This window comes from Peromyscus maniculatus, chromosome 2, assembly GCF_049852395.1.
Source record: "Peromyscus maniculatus bairdii isolate BWxNUB_F1_BW_parent chromosome 2, HU_Pman_BW_mat_3.1, whole genome shotgun sequence".
In the NCBI taxonomy this organism is placed as follows: domain Eukaryota; kingdom Metazoa; phylum Chordata; class Mammalia; order Rodentia; family Cricetidae; genus Peromyscus; species Peromyscus maniculatus.
Window position 1 is genome coordinate 39,153,860 of NC_134853.1, and position 16,769 is coordinate 39,170,628.

General features: G+C 39.5%; 1 protein-coding gene across 4 annotated transcripts in view; it reads right to left on the minus strand.

Moving 5' to 3' along the window:
• The window catches only part of Rp1 (RP1 axonemal microtubule associated), a 378,321-nt gene that overhangs the window by 170,261 nt on the left and 191,291 nt on the right, over positions 1-16,769 (minus strand). For all 4 annotated transcript variants that reach the window (XM_076563965.1, XM_076563966.1, XM_076563964.1 and 1 more), the window contains exon 15: positions 14,344-14,556. In XM_076563965.1, the coding sequence (XP_076420080.1) occupies positions 14,344-14,556 (213 nt within the window). The remainder of the gene's footprint in view (positions 1-14,343; positions 14,557-16,769) is intronic.

The following is a 16,769-nucleotide window of genomic DNA, read 5'->3' on the forward strand; positions in this document are numbered from 1 at the left end:
ATATTTCATCTTAGAATAGCCAAGATTAATAAAACAAATGACAACAAATGCTGGTGAAAATGCAGGAGAAGAGGAACACTCTTTCATTACTGGTAGGACTGAAAACTGATACAGCCACTAAGAAAGGTCATGTGGCAGTTCCTCAAAAAATTTTAAAATAGATCTACCACATGATCCATCTGTACCACTCTTGGGCATATATCCAAAGGACTCTATATCCTACTTTAGAGATATATGATCATCCATGTTCATCACTACTCTAATCACAAAAGCAGAAATTGGAAACAACCTAGATGTTAACCCACTGATGAATGGATAATAAAAATGTACATCTACCCAATGGCATATTACTCGGCTATTAGAGAAATGAAATTATGAAATTCACAGGTGAATAGATGAAGCTGGAAATAACCACCCTGAGAAATACAACACAGACCCAGAAATATCATATCACTTGTTTTCTCTTATCTGTGCATGTTAGTTTTGATTCTTTAGACATGTGTGCTACACTTTGAAGTTAAACATGGTGTTTTTAAATGATTTGTGCACGTAAGGTTCATGTGTTGAGAACTTATACTCCAATGCACAATCTACAAGGTGCTGAAACTTTAATAGACAGGGACTAGTGTAAAGTTATCAGATTAGTTTTCATCTGAAAGCATCTTAGAACCACTGAGCATTTTAATGAATTTATAAAAGTCAGCCTAACCACTGAATCTCTCTGATTTCTGTTTCAAGATGTCATTTCCTCTCAACATGTGCTCTCAATATTTACAATGGAGTCTTGCTCTGGCTGGAATTCTGTTGTTTGGACTTCAAGCCTCCAAAGCTGCTGTGGGATGTTCTGTATGTTAAATGTGTTGCCCTGATTGGTTAATAAATAAAACACTGATTGGCCAGTAGCCAGGCAGGAAGTATAGACAGGACAAGGAGAGAGGAGAATTGTGGGAAGTGAAAGGCTGAGGCGAAGAGACACTGCCAGCTGCCACCATGAGAAGATGTCAAGATACCAGTAAGCCACGAGCCACGTGGCAACTTTAGACTAATAGAAATGGGTTGATTTAAGATATAAGAACTAGATAGCAAGAAGCCTGCCATCGCCATGCAGTTTATAAGTAATATAAGTCTCTGTGTGTTTACTTGGTTGGGTCTGAGCAGTTGCAGGACTGGCAGGTGAGAGAGATTTGTCCTGACTGTGGGTCAGGCAGGACTGGAGAAAACTTCAGCTACACAAAGCTGTGAGATAAAGAAACCATTTTTCTTCATAAAGCCATTTTCTTTACAGTGACGAGAAACTGACTAATGTATATACCACTGGTCTGTGTAGAAACAAACCAAATCATTATTACTGGAAACTAGTATTGGTCTGCAGAACAAAATCCTGTGGTCCTGTATTTGACTTTATCAACTTCTATGTTCAAGTTTTGCATCTAGATAACCAAGGGAAAGGGGGGAAAATAATCAAACAAACAAATTAAGGTAAGTATGTGGGTAAGCTTCAGTTTTATTATTGACCTATAATAGACTAATCTTTGAACTTGACAGAGGAACTAAGATGTGCATATACTATTTTAGAGAGAGAGAAAAAAAATAACCAACTTAGCTAAGCATGCTAGCATGTATTAGAACTGCTTGTGTGCTTAAGTACCTTATAGATTTTAGTCAAACTTTCTTTTGCTTTTATAATTTTTTTTTAATAATCATTCTTCCAAACCTTACGTCCTCTGTAAATAAGCCCATTTCCTACACAGATACCAAATTTATGAACTTTAATTTTATTCTCAAACATAACATCTTTCCTACTGAATATTGATGTCACTTTGTACTAAAAAGCTCAAAACATTGCCCTTGATTCACACAATTTGAAAAGCCTTCCCAGGAGACGTATCTTTCCTCCCAACACTAACATGTGCACCTATTTGAACTGCTGCTCTTTTCACACGGGAGCATAACTGCCTGTTTACACTCTTTTAACTGAAACTTAACCAGGGAGAAGGCATGCCTTGCTGCATTTATTACAGCTCTACGGACAGGCAGTCTCCACCTCCCCACAAAGCTCGACTGTTCGTTAGCACTGTTAGAAGTCTCTGTTTGGCCAATGTAATTGGTCTGTGTAATACCTTTTTCTCTCTCATGTGATAATGAAAAGTGGGATTATACCCATTAAAAGTCACCATTCTAGGAGACTTCTCCTGACTACTGTCCAAATCAGTCCTTTCTTTAAGCCTTCAGATAAGCAGTTGAATAATAACTTAAATGGGATTTCTGGTTTTCTATTTTCTCTAGATTATGATTGTATATATTTTTTTTCCAGTGGCACCTCAAAGAATGATATTTCTCTCCTTCAAGTGAAAAACTGAGAATGAAATTTAATATAACTAAATTTTAAAACACCATCATTTCCTTCAGTCCCTTTTCCTTAAAAACAAACAAACAATTCTGCTTTATCTCTAACCCAATATTAACTGGTTAAAAGAATTCAGATGGAAAGTAACAGAAAGCATCTTCACTCTATACACAAAAGGGGGCTGTGTGGCTTCTGAATGTTAACAACGATAACAAAGTACATAAAGCTACTGCAGGGTGTCGGGTGCAGGCTTTCACCGTGCATCCCCCGACCGTGTTCCCTGTGGCTAGTTAGAAAAGAAAAAGTCCAGGGACTTCACCCAAAGGGACATTTTTAACTTCTCTTTCATTCAGAATTTGTTGAGCACCTACCAGATGTCAAGACTTCTGAATTTGGAATACTGTAATAATAAAGCAACAATGTCTTTTTCATTCTATTACCATAGATTCTGTACATTTAATATTACTAATGTTCCGATCAGCCTTCTCTTCAAAAATGAATCACTTGATTTTCTATTCCTTCAGCAAATCTGTGTGATACTGATAATAAAATCACTGTTGTTATCTTCAAGGCTCTCTGTATACCCTCAAAAACTAATATGTAGATTGTGGTCTACAATAGTATTAAATGTGAAGCCATTTGATAGAAAAGTTAACTGAAATATTTTATCTTGCATGTGGCTATACACAAATACGACATTATTAAACTGATTTCTTTAAAAATGTTTGATTAGGTAAAATATGATTTATAATTACTTTCCTAAAACCAAGTAAAACTCTGATTAGGTTTCATACTTTCTAGTTTACTGCTAACATTGTACATACTTAACCATAACTCACTTAGATAAAATATGTATGTGTACATGCATACTTGAGTGTGCATGCTTAATATTTCAACTTCTTACCGACATGAGTTGCCCTTAATTTTTAAAAAAATTATTTTCAAGCATCTTTTGAGTGAACAGAAAAAAAATAGATAAATCTTCAATGAAAGAATAGTCTTATTTTCTTCAAACTGAGCTGGTGCCCTTCACCAGCATGCAGCTTCCCACGTTAGTACACTAATCTTGTTTCCTTTCAACTCCTACACATCAGTTTTATTTGCATTTATTCTTAGTGAGCTGGTGAGCCCCAGCCATGCTGTTCTGAAGCTGTTTCTTTTTGAACTGTCCCCAGTGAACTGCATGTTGTTTCTTATGAACCTTATCTCCACTATATCAAAACCTATTAAAGTGATTTACTCCTACAGAATAAACATTTTCTGGTGACAGAATTAGAAACATTTGTTATAGGATCCACACCACTTGGTTTAAAGACGTGTTTACCTAAAGGAATGTTCTCGGAGGTATGCTGGCAAACACATTGGGGCCAGCCATGCTTATATTCAATTCAATTCATTACAATAAGCATTTGTGGAGTAACAATAAGCACCAAGGCACTTGGGCTTTTAAGGCATAGTGATATGAACATGCATTACCATTTACTTCAAAGCGCATTTTTTTATCTCCTTGGAGACGATAAGTATACTTCACCTCAGCCTCTAAGTATATACAAACTACAGTAATTACGATAATGTTCTCATTTGTTTTCAAAAGCAGTGTCATTCCAGAAAAAGTCTAGTGATTCCTGTCAGATACAAAGAGAAAAATGATGCTCTTCACTGATGCACATTAATAGTCACAGGAGGAAAGGAACACAGGCATCTTGGCTACAGAGACTCACTGACAAAACCTTAAAGATTTCAAGTCACACAACCAAACTGAGTCATGAAATACATTATAAGATGCAGAAAATGCTCAAGGGAAGTAGCCAGATAATTTTTAACTCTAAAAACAAAACAGGCTGCTGATGTTGCCCTTGGTTGCTCCCCAGAAGTTGAAGGTATGGCTTTATTGCTGAAGGCACCATGCACCTTGGACATAGGACTCAAAGGGTTTGCACTGAATCTGACCAAAAGCATCCTTTCTGAGGACCACCATTCATGGTGTTTCAAAAGGTGCTGAGTAATTGCCAAGGAAAGAGAGCAGTCAACAGTCTTACCCAGCAGTGACTCCTGTGAACCACAACAATGTGGCTAGCGAGGTCATGGATCTTAGAGAACATACTATTGCAACATCTAAACAAACATAATTCTAAACTGCAGTCTAAAATTTATTCTTGTACACCAGAATAAGTGTAGGTCTCATGCCTCAGCAAAAAAGCTTCTATTTGACACAGACAGAGACCATTACAGAAAGCCACAATTGGTCAAAATGCAGAAAACAACTGACTATGAGGTGCACAGGCCCAACTGATATATCTACACCCACACCTAAAGCTCACTGAAGAGGGAGCAGAAAGAATCTAAGAGCCAAAGAACCATGAAGCCTACTGAAAGACTGGGTCTTCCAGATATGACAGGGAGGCTTCACTCGTGAAATCTCAACAACATGGCCACTTGAACAAGATGTAAACAATGACAATATCAGTTGATGATGATGTGAGAAATCTCACAAATTCCACCCCAAGATGAAGAGCTACAAACAATTAATGACTGCTGAAAGAAGGAAAATGAGTCTTCTCCAGGAATGAGTCTCCTAATTGGTTATCTAATATCAAGTGGTCAGGCCTAAAACCACACACATTCAAGCAGCTTAACATGACTCAACAGGTGTTGCATATTTACTGTATATATATATATATACAGTATAATTATTAAAGACAAAGAAGCCGCAAATTTGAGAGGAAGAGGGAGATATGAGAGGACCTAGAGGGAGAGAGGAATGGTGGAATTTATATTTTAATTAAATAAATAAAACAGATTAAAATGTTACCTTTTCATGATGAACAAAATTATTAAATTCTGCTTTAAAAAAGTGATACACTTTCCATGGAGAGTCTTCCAGAGATACTTACACATCACATTTATTGCTACACTATTCACAAGATAATGGAACCAGCATAGATGTCTATCCACAGGTGTATAGACGTAGAACAGATACAGGTAAACATGAAATTTTATTTGGCTATAAAGAAAAATGAAATTCTGACATTTACATGAAAATGGATGGAAGTGAATATTATTATGACAAACAAAATGAACCAGGGACAGAAAAAAATATTTAATGTTTTCTCTCACATTTGGAATGTAGATTTAAATACGTTTGGGGTGTGTGTGTGTGTGTTATGAAAATAGAAAGGGGACTATGCGAGATAAAAAGGTATAAAGATGGATAAGAACAGGGACTAGAACTTCTTTTTGTGTCATGGAAGCAGAAGATAGGAACTCTGCAGGGATAAAGAGGAAGCAAGAGGAGGACACAAAGGGACAGTGGAGACAGTGAAATAGAATGATGTTTGGTTTGTCACAATAAAACCCATCAAAAAAAGGCAAAGAGTGCTGTGGGACGGTCTGTATGTCAAATTGCTCTGATTGGTCAATAAATAAAACACTGATTGGCCAGTGGCCAGGCAGGAAGTAGGTGGGACAAGGAGAGAGGAGAATTGTGGGAAGCAGAAGGCTGAGGAGGAGAGACACTGCAGCCGCCGCCATGACCAGCAGCATGTGAAGATGCCGGTAAGCCACCAGCCACGTGGCAAGGTATAGATTTATGGAAATGGATTAATTTAAGCTATAAGAACAGTTAGCAAGAAGCCTGCCACGGCCATACAGTTTGTATGCAATATAAGTCTTTGTGTTTACTTGGTTGGGTCTGAGCGGCTGTGGGACTGGCGGGTGACAAAGATTTGTCCTGACTGTGGGCAAGGCAGGAAAACTCTAGCTACAAATGGCGCCCAACGTGTTGGCAAGAGTTTCTACCTAAAACCTGAGAAAAGATTCTAAAATGGAGCTAAAAACAGCTTCCTAATTGTCTCTCTCAAAGGAGCGGCAGCCTGCCGGTTTGAGTTACTGGCGGGTTCCTAGCGTGCGAGCTTGATCTGCAGTATGGCGGGAATGAGGCCTCTGCAAGTGGCATATTAAGCTGCATGGTGGATTTAGCCTTTGCTAGTACAAAACAAAAAGAGGTTTCTGGGCTACACACTGCTTGGATAAAAGCATAGACCCAGGATGGCTCCCAGAGCTGGCGGAAAACGTACCACCGCCATGTTGGGAAGCTGAAGTGGGCGGAGCCAGCAGCCGCAGCGCCGTTTCAGGCTTAAAAGGCTGCAGTTTAAGCAATAGGCTCAAGGTAATATAAAAAATAAGCCATGTAAAGATGGCTACCACACAGAGAATCTGGATTATGTTCTCTTTGATATTTGTAACTGAAGAAAAACATTTGATTGCAAAAGCTGTTGATTTATGCCAAAATGTGTATTTTAAAGGTACCTTAACTTCAAAATTTGGATGTAAGGATATGTTGCTTTGGAAAGGAGGCTCTGCTTTTGTTTCCACAGAAAGCCAGAGGCTATGGATTTGTTCCAGATTAAGATACATCAGGTTTGACCAGCCAAGACCACCTGAAAGGTCTCTGATGACACCATGGCCCAGATGATCCAACATCCAGAATCGTTTCAAGGCAACTGGCTCAGACGATACGGTCTCATGGACTATTCCATGATCCTAAATTTTTCTTTGTGTCCCCATAAGATACAGCGGCCCCCCTCAAGCAGGAAGTAGTAAGAGAAGCTACGCCCAAATTCCCAAATATACCAAGCTGACTTTGGAGATGTGTAAAAGTTAAAACCTTCCTTTAAAAAAAAAAAGAAAGGGGAAGTGCTGTGGGACGGTCTGTATGTCAAATTGCTCTGATTGGTCAATAAATAAAACACTGATTGGCCAGTGGCCAGGCAGGAAGTAGGTGGGACAAGGAGAGAGGAGAATTGTGGGAAGCAGAAGGCTGAGGAGGAGAGACACTGCAGCCGCCGCCATGACCAGCAGCATGTGAAGATGACGGTAAGCCACCAGCCACGTGGCAAGGTATAGATTTATGGAAATGGATTAATTTAAGCTATAAGAACAGTTAGCAAGAAGCCTGCCACGGCCATACAGTTTGTATGCAATATAAGTCTTTGTGTTTACTTGGTTGGGTCTGAGCGGCTGTGGGACTGGCGGGTGACAAAGATTTGTCCTGACTGTGGGCAAGGCAGGAAAACTCTAGCTACAAAAGAGAATGTGGCTACAAGAGCACCCATTGGGCCAAGCCACTCCCTACAATTGGTTAATGGACCAGCATCATAATTTTGGCAACATTTCCCCTCTTGCCTAAGAAAGATGGTTCTAATCCTAACATAATAAAAACTGTATACAATAAGAACTATTAAAACATATTGTCCAGAAGATGGAAAAGGTAATAATCTTAACAAAAATGAAACTACATAAAAGAAGAACAATTATCAAAAAATGCATCCTAGACTTCCAGACAATAGGTAATTGGCAATTTTTATAGCGATTACTCCAATAGTCGTCCTTTCCTGAAGCATCTAAGTTTTGTACCTAATATATCCTTACAAAGGATTCAGGAGGATTATAACTATAACCATCTTGTCTTCAACCCCATCACCTAAAGCTCTCATATTATCAGTCACTTTTTTGTTCTCTTCATTTATAAGAATTTCTAAAGTCTTTATTTTATCAATCAAAGATGTCTTATCCTCCTTGGTGACTATCTGTAAAGCATGCATAATATGTTCCAAGGCCTTATCTTTTCAGTCAATTTCTCGTTTTGGGCACTGTTATCAAGCCATCTTTTAAGAATAAGATATGAATTGCTAGGCTAATAACAATTATGACTGAAATTGTATTGATCCCAGCTAAACTGTTTATGTCTTGAGTAAATTTGTCTAGTGTCTCAGCCATGGTAACAGTGAGCAGGGCCCTAATTCCCTGCATTGTGATATTTCCCACCCTTGACCTGCAAAGGTTTACAGATTGTATTTTCCCTGTATTCTTTTAACCTTCATTTATTTATTTGTTTGTTTGTTTATCTTCTAAAAGTTGTCACATAACTTACTTCAGGTTAGATCCTTGGATAATTGTCGTAGATGGAGTAATGATGTTTGATCAGCAGGTGGCGCTGATGCTCTGATGGCTGGGTCCAGCAATGGACTGACAGTGTTCATGTGTAATAACATGGTTGACCAGCAGGTGGAGCAGTTGCGGTGCTAAGGTAGCTCAGACTGACCACAGTGAGTGAATATTCAAAGCAGCTTGACCGGACTCTGCACCAGTGATTGTGTGGGGCAGAACCCATATGGGGGAGGAGGGGCAGTTGTTGGCTTTATGTGGCGGTGCAATGTTATTCATTAAGTTGTGCTGTTACTGTGCACGAAAAGCCATGAGGCATGACAAAACCCAGCTATCAGAGTTTTATAGAAGGGAGGGACAGAAGAGACTGTGATCAGACCTGTGGAAGACATGTGCAGAGTGGGGGAGAAAGGAAGGGGAGGAGTCTGTGACCTGCTTTTTGTGTGTGTGTTTTGTTTGTTTGTTTGTATTTTTGTTTTTTATTTCCTTCGAGACAAGGTTTCTCTGTGTAGTTTTTGTGCCTATTCTGGATCTCACTCTGTAGACCAGGCTGTCCTCAAACTCACAGAGATTTGCCTGGCTCTGGCTCCCGAGTGCTGGGATTAAAGGCGTGCACTTTTTATGCATTCCCCTGCACATGCCCATATGGGCTTATGGAGCTACGCCACACATGCGCATAGTTTGTGTGATCACGCTGCACACAAATTACACGATCACCTGTTACGTAGGATGTAAAGCCCTGGAATGACTAAACATCTGAACAGCACAGGTGTAGTCATGTAGCTGGGGGAGTGGCCAGGAATTCCAACAGCTGTGGCACACTAAGACATGCTCAAGGACCAGAACTTAGTTCACTGTCTGTGTGAGTTGAGCAGAACCAATTCAGGAGGACACCCTGTGGCGGCAAGCACCAAGACCACAGAGCAGGCAAGTGAGGAGAGCCCTGGGCTGCATGGAATGTACAGGGAGCTCTGGGGACTCGAAAAGGGTGGGAGTTGGTCGGGGGGAGGTGTTGGGGTGGGTGCATGCTCAAAGTGCCAGAGCCACAGGGCAGGTGGATACAGGGGCTGCAGAACTCCCCACTCTGGGCACCAGATAAAGAAGGAAGGAAAAGGAAGTCTGGGGTCAGTTCATCTGGGGTCAATTCAGAATTTATTGACACAAAAAATTAGAGAAAGAATCTGCCACTCTGCTGCTGATCCATCTGCTGCTGCCTCTTCATTCCCAAGGAAGTTGGGGAACAAATTGCCAGCCACACTTCTCAGTAGCTCACTGCCAGCTGCAACAGCCCAAGAGAGAGCAAGTGCCTCCTCCTCTCAGCTTCTTATTGGGTCATGTCTCTCCAGAGAAGACCACGTCCATTGGGCCAAGCCACTCCTTACACTTGGCTAACCGACTGGTGTCATAATTCCAGCAACAACCTGCTGCTAACAATGAGTTAATGACAAATTATGGCTGGCTATGGTTAGCCTCAAAATCAGACCAGTTCTCAAATGAAGGCAACTCAGGCAGGATCCTGGAGGATGATTAGAATAATCATCTCATGTCAGCAGACTGCTCCCCTCTAGCAGTGACAGAACCATTCAGCACCAGAAATGAGACAATGGTCAACCAGATCATACTCTGACCAACACTGCTTAACCATGCATAGTTCTACCCATCTCCTCTAAACTGAAAGCTCATGGTAGCATCCTGAAGACAGGATTGGGGGTCACTGAATTTCTTATCTTTTCTTTACAATGTTGTCGTGATTAAAATTCTCCTAGTCTGTAGAAACAAACCATCAAAACAAAAGGAGGAACTCCCTGTCATCCTAACACAAGCCTGAGTCAAAGGTTAAGACCTAGAAAGGTCACTCTGAAATTTTCCCTCCTTTTCTAAAGGATCCTCAGTGACAGAGAACCTTCCATATCATCAGAATGAAGAAATGTCCCACAGGGAGTCCAAGAAGAATTTGAACAGCTGTCCTCACCAAGTCCCCAGGACTCACCAGCTTCACCACTGAACAGCTGTCCTCACCAAGTCCCTGCAACTCAGCAGCTTCACCACTGAACAAGCATCCTTACCAAGGCCCCACATCCCACCAGCTTTACTGCTGTGGTAAGGACAAGCCTTCAGCAGCTAAGGAATTGAGGGAGAGCCACAGAGTCAGTGAATTAATCACTCAATTTGACTTTTCTATCTGAGGAAGTAAAAATGTTCTGGGGCCAGTGAGTGGGACAAAACTTACCTCTCTGGGGCTGGAAAAAATGGGAAACACACACATATATACATTTACAGTCTTTCTATCTATCTATCTATCTATCTATCTATCTATCTATCTATCTATCTATCTATCATCTATCTATCTATATTATAAATATATATTTATATTTTAATAGTATATATTTTAATATCTCTATCCAGCTGCATCCCTTCTATGTCTTTTTAATTTTTCCCTTACATCTTATATACCCAAGCAAAATCTTTCAAGCAGTATAAAAATTACAACGTGGTTACATTTTATTTTTTAAGTGAATGACTACATTAAATAAAAGTAAAAATCATCATGTTTTCCATATCCCTTACATGATTAAACATTTTACATATAACAGGGCAAAAACAAATAATCCTCAAGAACCTACATACACTCATGTCCAAACAACTGGTTATAGATTAACAGAGTGTGAGCAAGCAGGTATTTTCTGTGCCAGTTCTTTTATTGGCAGGCTGAATTTTGTGGTTACAAAGAAAAGATCAATTACTTTATTATTTATCTCAAAAGGCAATCTTATAAAATGTTAAAAGAATCACAAATCTTAACTTTTATATATGAAAAATAGTCACCTCTACTTTAAATCCTCAGGATTCATATCCACCCATCAACAGTTTTTTACATCATGAATGTGAGGGCAGAAATGGGTACAAGGAATTAATCATCACCTTTTATCGCCAACCTATCCTAGCAAGAAAGGCACATCAGCTAATAATAATCCAGCTTTTTTGTTCATGTTTTGTTACCTCAACAAGTCCCTCACTCAACTATGTGCCTCTCTAGACTTTAAATTGTTCCCCAAGATTTTCTACCTCAAAGCCATTAACAAAAACATCTTAACCTAACCTTAAGTCATTATTTAAAGCATTGCACACTAAAACCCATGAACTCACCTCCCAACATTAAGATTAATAGAGCTTCGAGCTAACTTATCTTCTGGGACTCAACTGTTTTTCTTAATCATTAGCCTAAGCCACAGTCTATACAGCTCCTCAAGAGAAACTCATAAGTCCTAGCTGTGTGACACTTCTTTGTTCTTATTTTCTATGTTCTGCAGGCCCTGTTTTATCAGGGGTGGGGGCAACACCATATCCTGCCTTTACCTATATTAATTTTCCCACTACACTAACCTCTATCACAATCCCATACTATATTTTTTAAAAACCCTCAATCATCAAAATTCTATTTAGACTAACACTATTATTGTATAAAATCATTGCTTCAGTTAAACAGTAGATCCTAGGAGGAAATCATCTTCATAATAATTCATAGGCAAAACTGTCTACTAGAACAGGACATTTCCATGAGATAATCATACTACATTAAAGGTAGTGGGGATTTCCCCCACACCCATTCACACTGTGCCAAATACCAGAGAAAAAAATGGCAGTGGCAAACATGCAAAGGCACAGCAGTAGCAAGAGACATTCTGGAGCCAAAGCCCTTGGGGCCTTGCCTATCCAAGATTCACCCATCAGAGCTTTGCTTCCTTGTGAGCCAAACTCCCAAAGCTCAATTGCTACCTGCTGCTCCTTTGCCATGGCCACCAGCATCTTTACCTCTGAACAACTGGACTTACCAAGTCCCCACCACTCACCAGCTTTACCATTGAATAACTGTCCTTACCAAATCCCCACACCCACCAGTTTTACAATGAACAATGGTACAATGAACAGCTTTACTATGTCTGTACTACCCACCACTAGATCACACTCTTTTGCTCTTTGTTCATACCTCTACACCCCTCTCCCAGACTTCTTTGGGTCTTTGGTCTTGGTCGATATGTCTATTTTTTTCTGTAACATGAAGTAAATCTGTGTGTTTTTCTCTTATCAATCTACTTTTTCTTTTCTTTTCTTTCTTTCTTTCTTTTTTTTTTTTTTTTTTTTTTGGTTTTTCGAGACAGGGTTTCTCTGTGTACCTTTGTGCCTTTTCTGGAGCTCACTTGGTAGCCAAGGCTGGCCTCAAACTCACAGAGATCCGCCTGGCTCTGCCTCCTGAGTGCTGGGACTAAAGGCATGCACCACCACCGCCCGGCACTTTTTCTTGACGATATAAACTATGACATTTCAATAGATGAAGAAAGATATTACAAATAAAATCATTAAACTTAGGATACAAATTTCCTTGTGGCAATTATTATAAGTACATAAAAAAATGAAGGTCATTTACATGTGTCAGTTTGGGGTGCAAATCTGAGGTAGTGATTACTGCTTGCTGCTGCTAACGATGATAATGACACTGGTGGTGACTACTTGATGGATAGCTTGCTATGTGTGTGAGGTTGTGGCTATCTCTGGAAATAAGGGAGCCCACTATGTCCTGGCCAGGTGGTAGACACTGGAACTTTGTTGTCCTCCCTTTGCTTTCCTCACGGATCTAGTGACAATATCAGGAAATGCACCACTGGCGACAAGTGATACACTTTCCTATTTATGATCCCCGAGCAGTCCATGTCCCTATGTTTGCCATCCAGAGTAGATACAGATTGCTAATGTTAACCAATCCCTACGTTGGAGCCATCCTTATTTGTACCCCAGAAACTCTTCCTGTTGATTTCCAGCATGCATACCTCAGCATGTTTTTTTTCAAGGTTTACACACCTTGTGCATGTTAGGGACATAAAGAGAAAACAACTCCCTGATTTGCCTCCCATAGAATGGTTGAGCATTTGATGACATCATACTTAAATAGTCCAAGCCTTTGTTGTAACGTTACCTATTTTTACCCCAATTAGCCTGTTTATCTGTTTAAAGGCCATGAGCAAGATACTTCCTCTCTTTAACTCAGGATCTTCTTCTATGAAATGATAGTGTGAGTAATTTCATTGTGCATTTGTTAGCTAGTCAGAACTATCAACTAAGTGTGAATGTGAGCACAAATCTTTTCTATTGCTGGTATTGCATATAAATATCTCAGCTTGCAGCAAAGACAAGAACGTGGAGGACCAGGGGAGTTCTGAGCCTTCTCTCTCACTTTCCCCATTAGCCAGTGTCAGACTGGAAAGAAGGAAGAAGAGCTTCTGAGTAGAGAGCTAATCCTGATCATCAACTTGACTACATCTGAAATTAACTAAAAACCCAAAATGGAAGGCATGCCTATGAGGAATTTTTGCTTAATTTGAAGTAGGAAGATCTACTTCTAATCCAGATTCTTGAGGTAGGATGACAAACCTTTAAGTTGAGCTGAGGAAACCCACCTCTAATCTGGACCACACCTTCTACTAGAAGGCTATATAAGGACATGTAAAAATGAAGCTTTCATTTTTGCTTCTTGCTTTGGCCTTGCTAACAAGTCCATTCTGTCATTGGCATTTGAGTCTACTTCTCCAGGTCTAGGTGTGGTGACTGCACATGCCTGAAAGCCTGAAACTCAGGAGGATGAGGCAAGAGGACAGGGTCATGAGCTCAAGGCTAGCCTGAATGGGAAGGGTAGGAAAGTGGAAGGAAGGGCAGGTGTAGGGTAAGATGGGAAAAAATGGAGATCTCATCTCCTAACCAGAGTCTTTGGCATCACAATCTACTTTGAACACAAACACAATTCCCAGTGGTCTGTATGTGCACAATATTTCAAAATCACTGTGGAGTCATGTTTTTTTCTAAGTACATCAGGCACATAGCTACTCTCCTCATTCATTGAAACACCAGACAAAGAGAACATGTCACATACAATATCCAATATTCAAGGTATTTGTAGATAAAACATAAAATCGATGCACTCAGAAAGTGCTGACCTCATGGCTATTACATAAAAAATACCCTAAACACTTGTTGGGAGAAATAAGAGAGGTGCTTACTGTTCCGTTACAGTGCCCATCCTTAATCCTCAGATACATCCGTGCATTTTTCACACTTTCAAACATGCAAATGCCAGAGCTGACTCTGTGCACTCTCCAGTGTGATTGTTCTGACTGGTTCCCTGCTCCAGTGCAGGTCCCATCGGACTGTAGACACAGGGCCTGACACAAGCTTGTAGCTAGTATAACCACAGCACTGTTGAGGAATACGCCCTTCAGAGAAACAAACAGAAAAGCAGTGAGTATAAGGATATCATTCTGCTAGGAGGGGAAGGATACAGAGAGGATGCAATGACCAGGATCTTACCAGCAGCTGACAAATGAAAATGAACAAAACAAATAAATAACTTTACTGCAGTAACAGCAAATCAGAACTTGTAGGTGGATTTATCTATGGTTAGTTATTGAGAGAGTAAGTTCCAGATGCTATAGACACTCTGCAAAGTAAGATACAAACATAAGTGTTTCTCTTATGAATTTTTAATAACTATTAGCAAATAATTTTAATATTAATACAAACCAAAATTTAAAAAAAAGCATGCTAGACACCTGAATGATAGAATGCATTGCACAGATATTAAATAGATGAATATAGGAAAGAGTGAAAAAAGACAGCAAATACAACTAAAGTGTACTTAAAGAATCCTTGTAATCTTATCTTAAGAAGAATGTATAAAATGCTCCTGAAATTTAATCAGAAATATATTAACACCACAAAGAATTGGCTAAGACAAACACAAGATCAGCTATGTGGATTCTCTAAAGTGTGGAATCCCAAAATCACAAGATGTGACTATGGGGAACAAAACAAGCAAAAGTATTCCACACTAGTAACTGAAAAAAAAAAAAAAACTATATGTTTACTCTTCTAGAAAATATTATTTCAGGGACATACACACAGCTAAAGTTAATTCTGAAGGGAGCAAGGTAGTAAGGACATTAACATTACCCAAAGAGGCCTAGATTTGGCCTCAGTTTATGACCTGAGATCTCTAAGCCCTGGAGCATCATGCCTCAGAGGAGAGTTTGACTGTGTATGGAGTCCATGTACCAGCCAGAAAGTTGCAGTGTGAACGGGGGTGAGGACTTGTGTGGCACACCTCGCCAGTTAACCTGCTGAGAACATGGAGACTAAGATCAGCCATGTGGACTCCTTTAGTTGTAGAGTGTGGACACCACTGCTCAGGTGAAGGATCCTGGTCTGCAAAGCTCTTGAAGTACCTCTGCAAGCCAGCACTGAGAAATCACTCCTGCCTGACTCCATGGAAAAGGACAAGGGCAAATTCTGGGTTTACTGCTTTTTGGAAGCTCTGTTCTGTATACCTTGCGAATTTGATCTGTATCTTTCTTCAGTGATAAACTGAAACTGGAAACATGATAGCTTCCGTGATTACAGGAGTCCTTCCAGTGAGTTATCAAGCCTGGATAGTGAGCCCAGGGACCCCGGACTGCTGTGGGGACAGCTGGCAGCAGGTGGTGTATTCTGTTCCGACTAAGAGCACACCTGCCTAAGCTTCCACAGGTGCAAAAACAGATACATTTCCAGAAGAAAAGAGTTGAATATTTTCCTTCAGCCTTAAAATTTTGTTTCTTAAGTATTAAACTCAATGTCTACTTTTCAAAGCTAGGAAAATGATAGAAGATGCAGTGAAGGTATATGTCAAACTATATAGTGTGCTATCATATGCATATGGAGTAAAATAGAAGAAGATCGTGTGTTTAATACTTTAAAATACATATATACACAATAAAATCCTTGTTTCAATGTTATTGAACTTAGAATGAGTTAAAATTATTTTCTCTTTAGTAAGTAATATGAGGAAGTACTTCTATAGAATAATGATAAAATATTTGAAAGGCAGGCTTGGGTTGGAATCATGAGCCACCCTTTACTAATTATGCTACATTAGCCAAAACTCTCAATATTCCTGGAGGTCTTTTTCTTTATCACTAAAATACTGATGATTTTATTAAAAATAAATACCAGTCTTGTATATGGTAAAGCTTTCTGTAAAGGAACACAAATAAGTAACCCTATAAATGACAGCTACTATATTAGAATGGTACTTTGTTATATTAGAATAGCTTTAGTTTATATATAGAGAGATATATGGGTAATATCAGGATAATTTTAAGTAAATTCATAAATGCATGCTACAAAGAAAGATATAAACATTAGGTCAGAATCACGAATATCTAACAATCAAGGAGTACAGATTCTAATGGTTGGGAAAGTTCAATACAAGAATTGCTAAGGTTCATTAGGAATTCACACCCGCAGTTTAACCTCCACCTCCGGTTACACAAGGCTACTCCCATCACAATCTCATTGCTGCTAAATAGTGGCCCCAGGGCTTTTTCGAAGTCAGTAAACAGAATGGTAATGCCATCAGTGCCCCCTAGTGGAAAGAGGTCTGATTACTGCA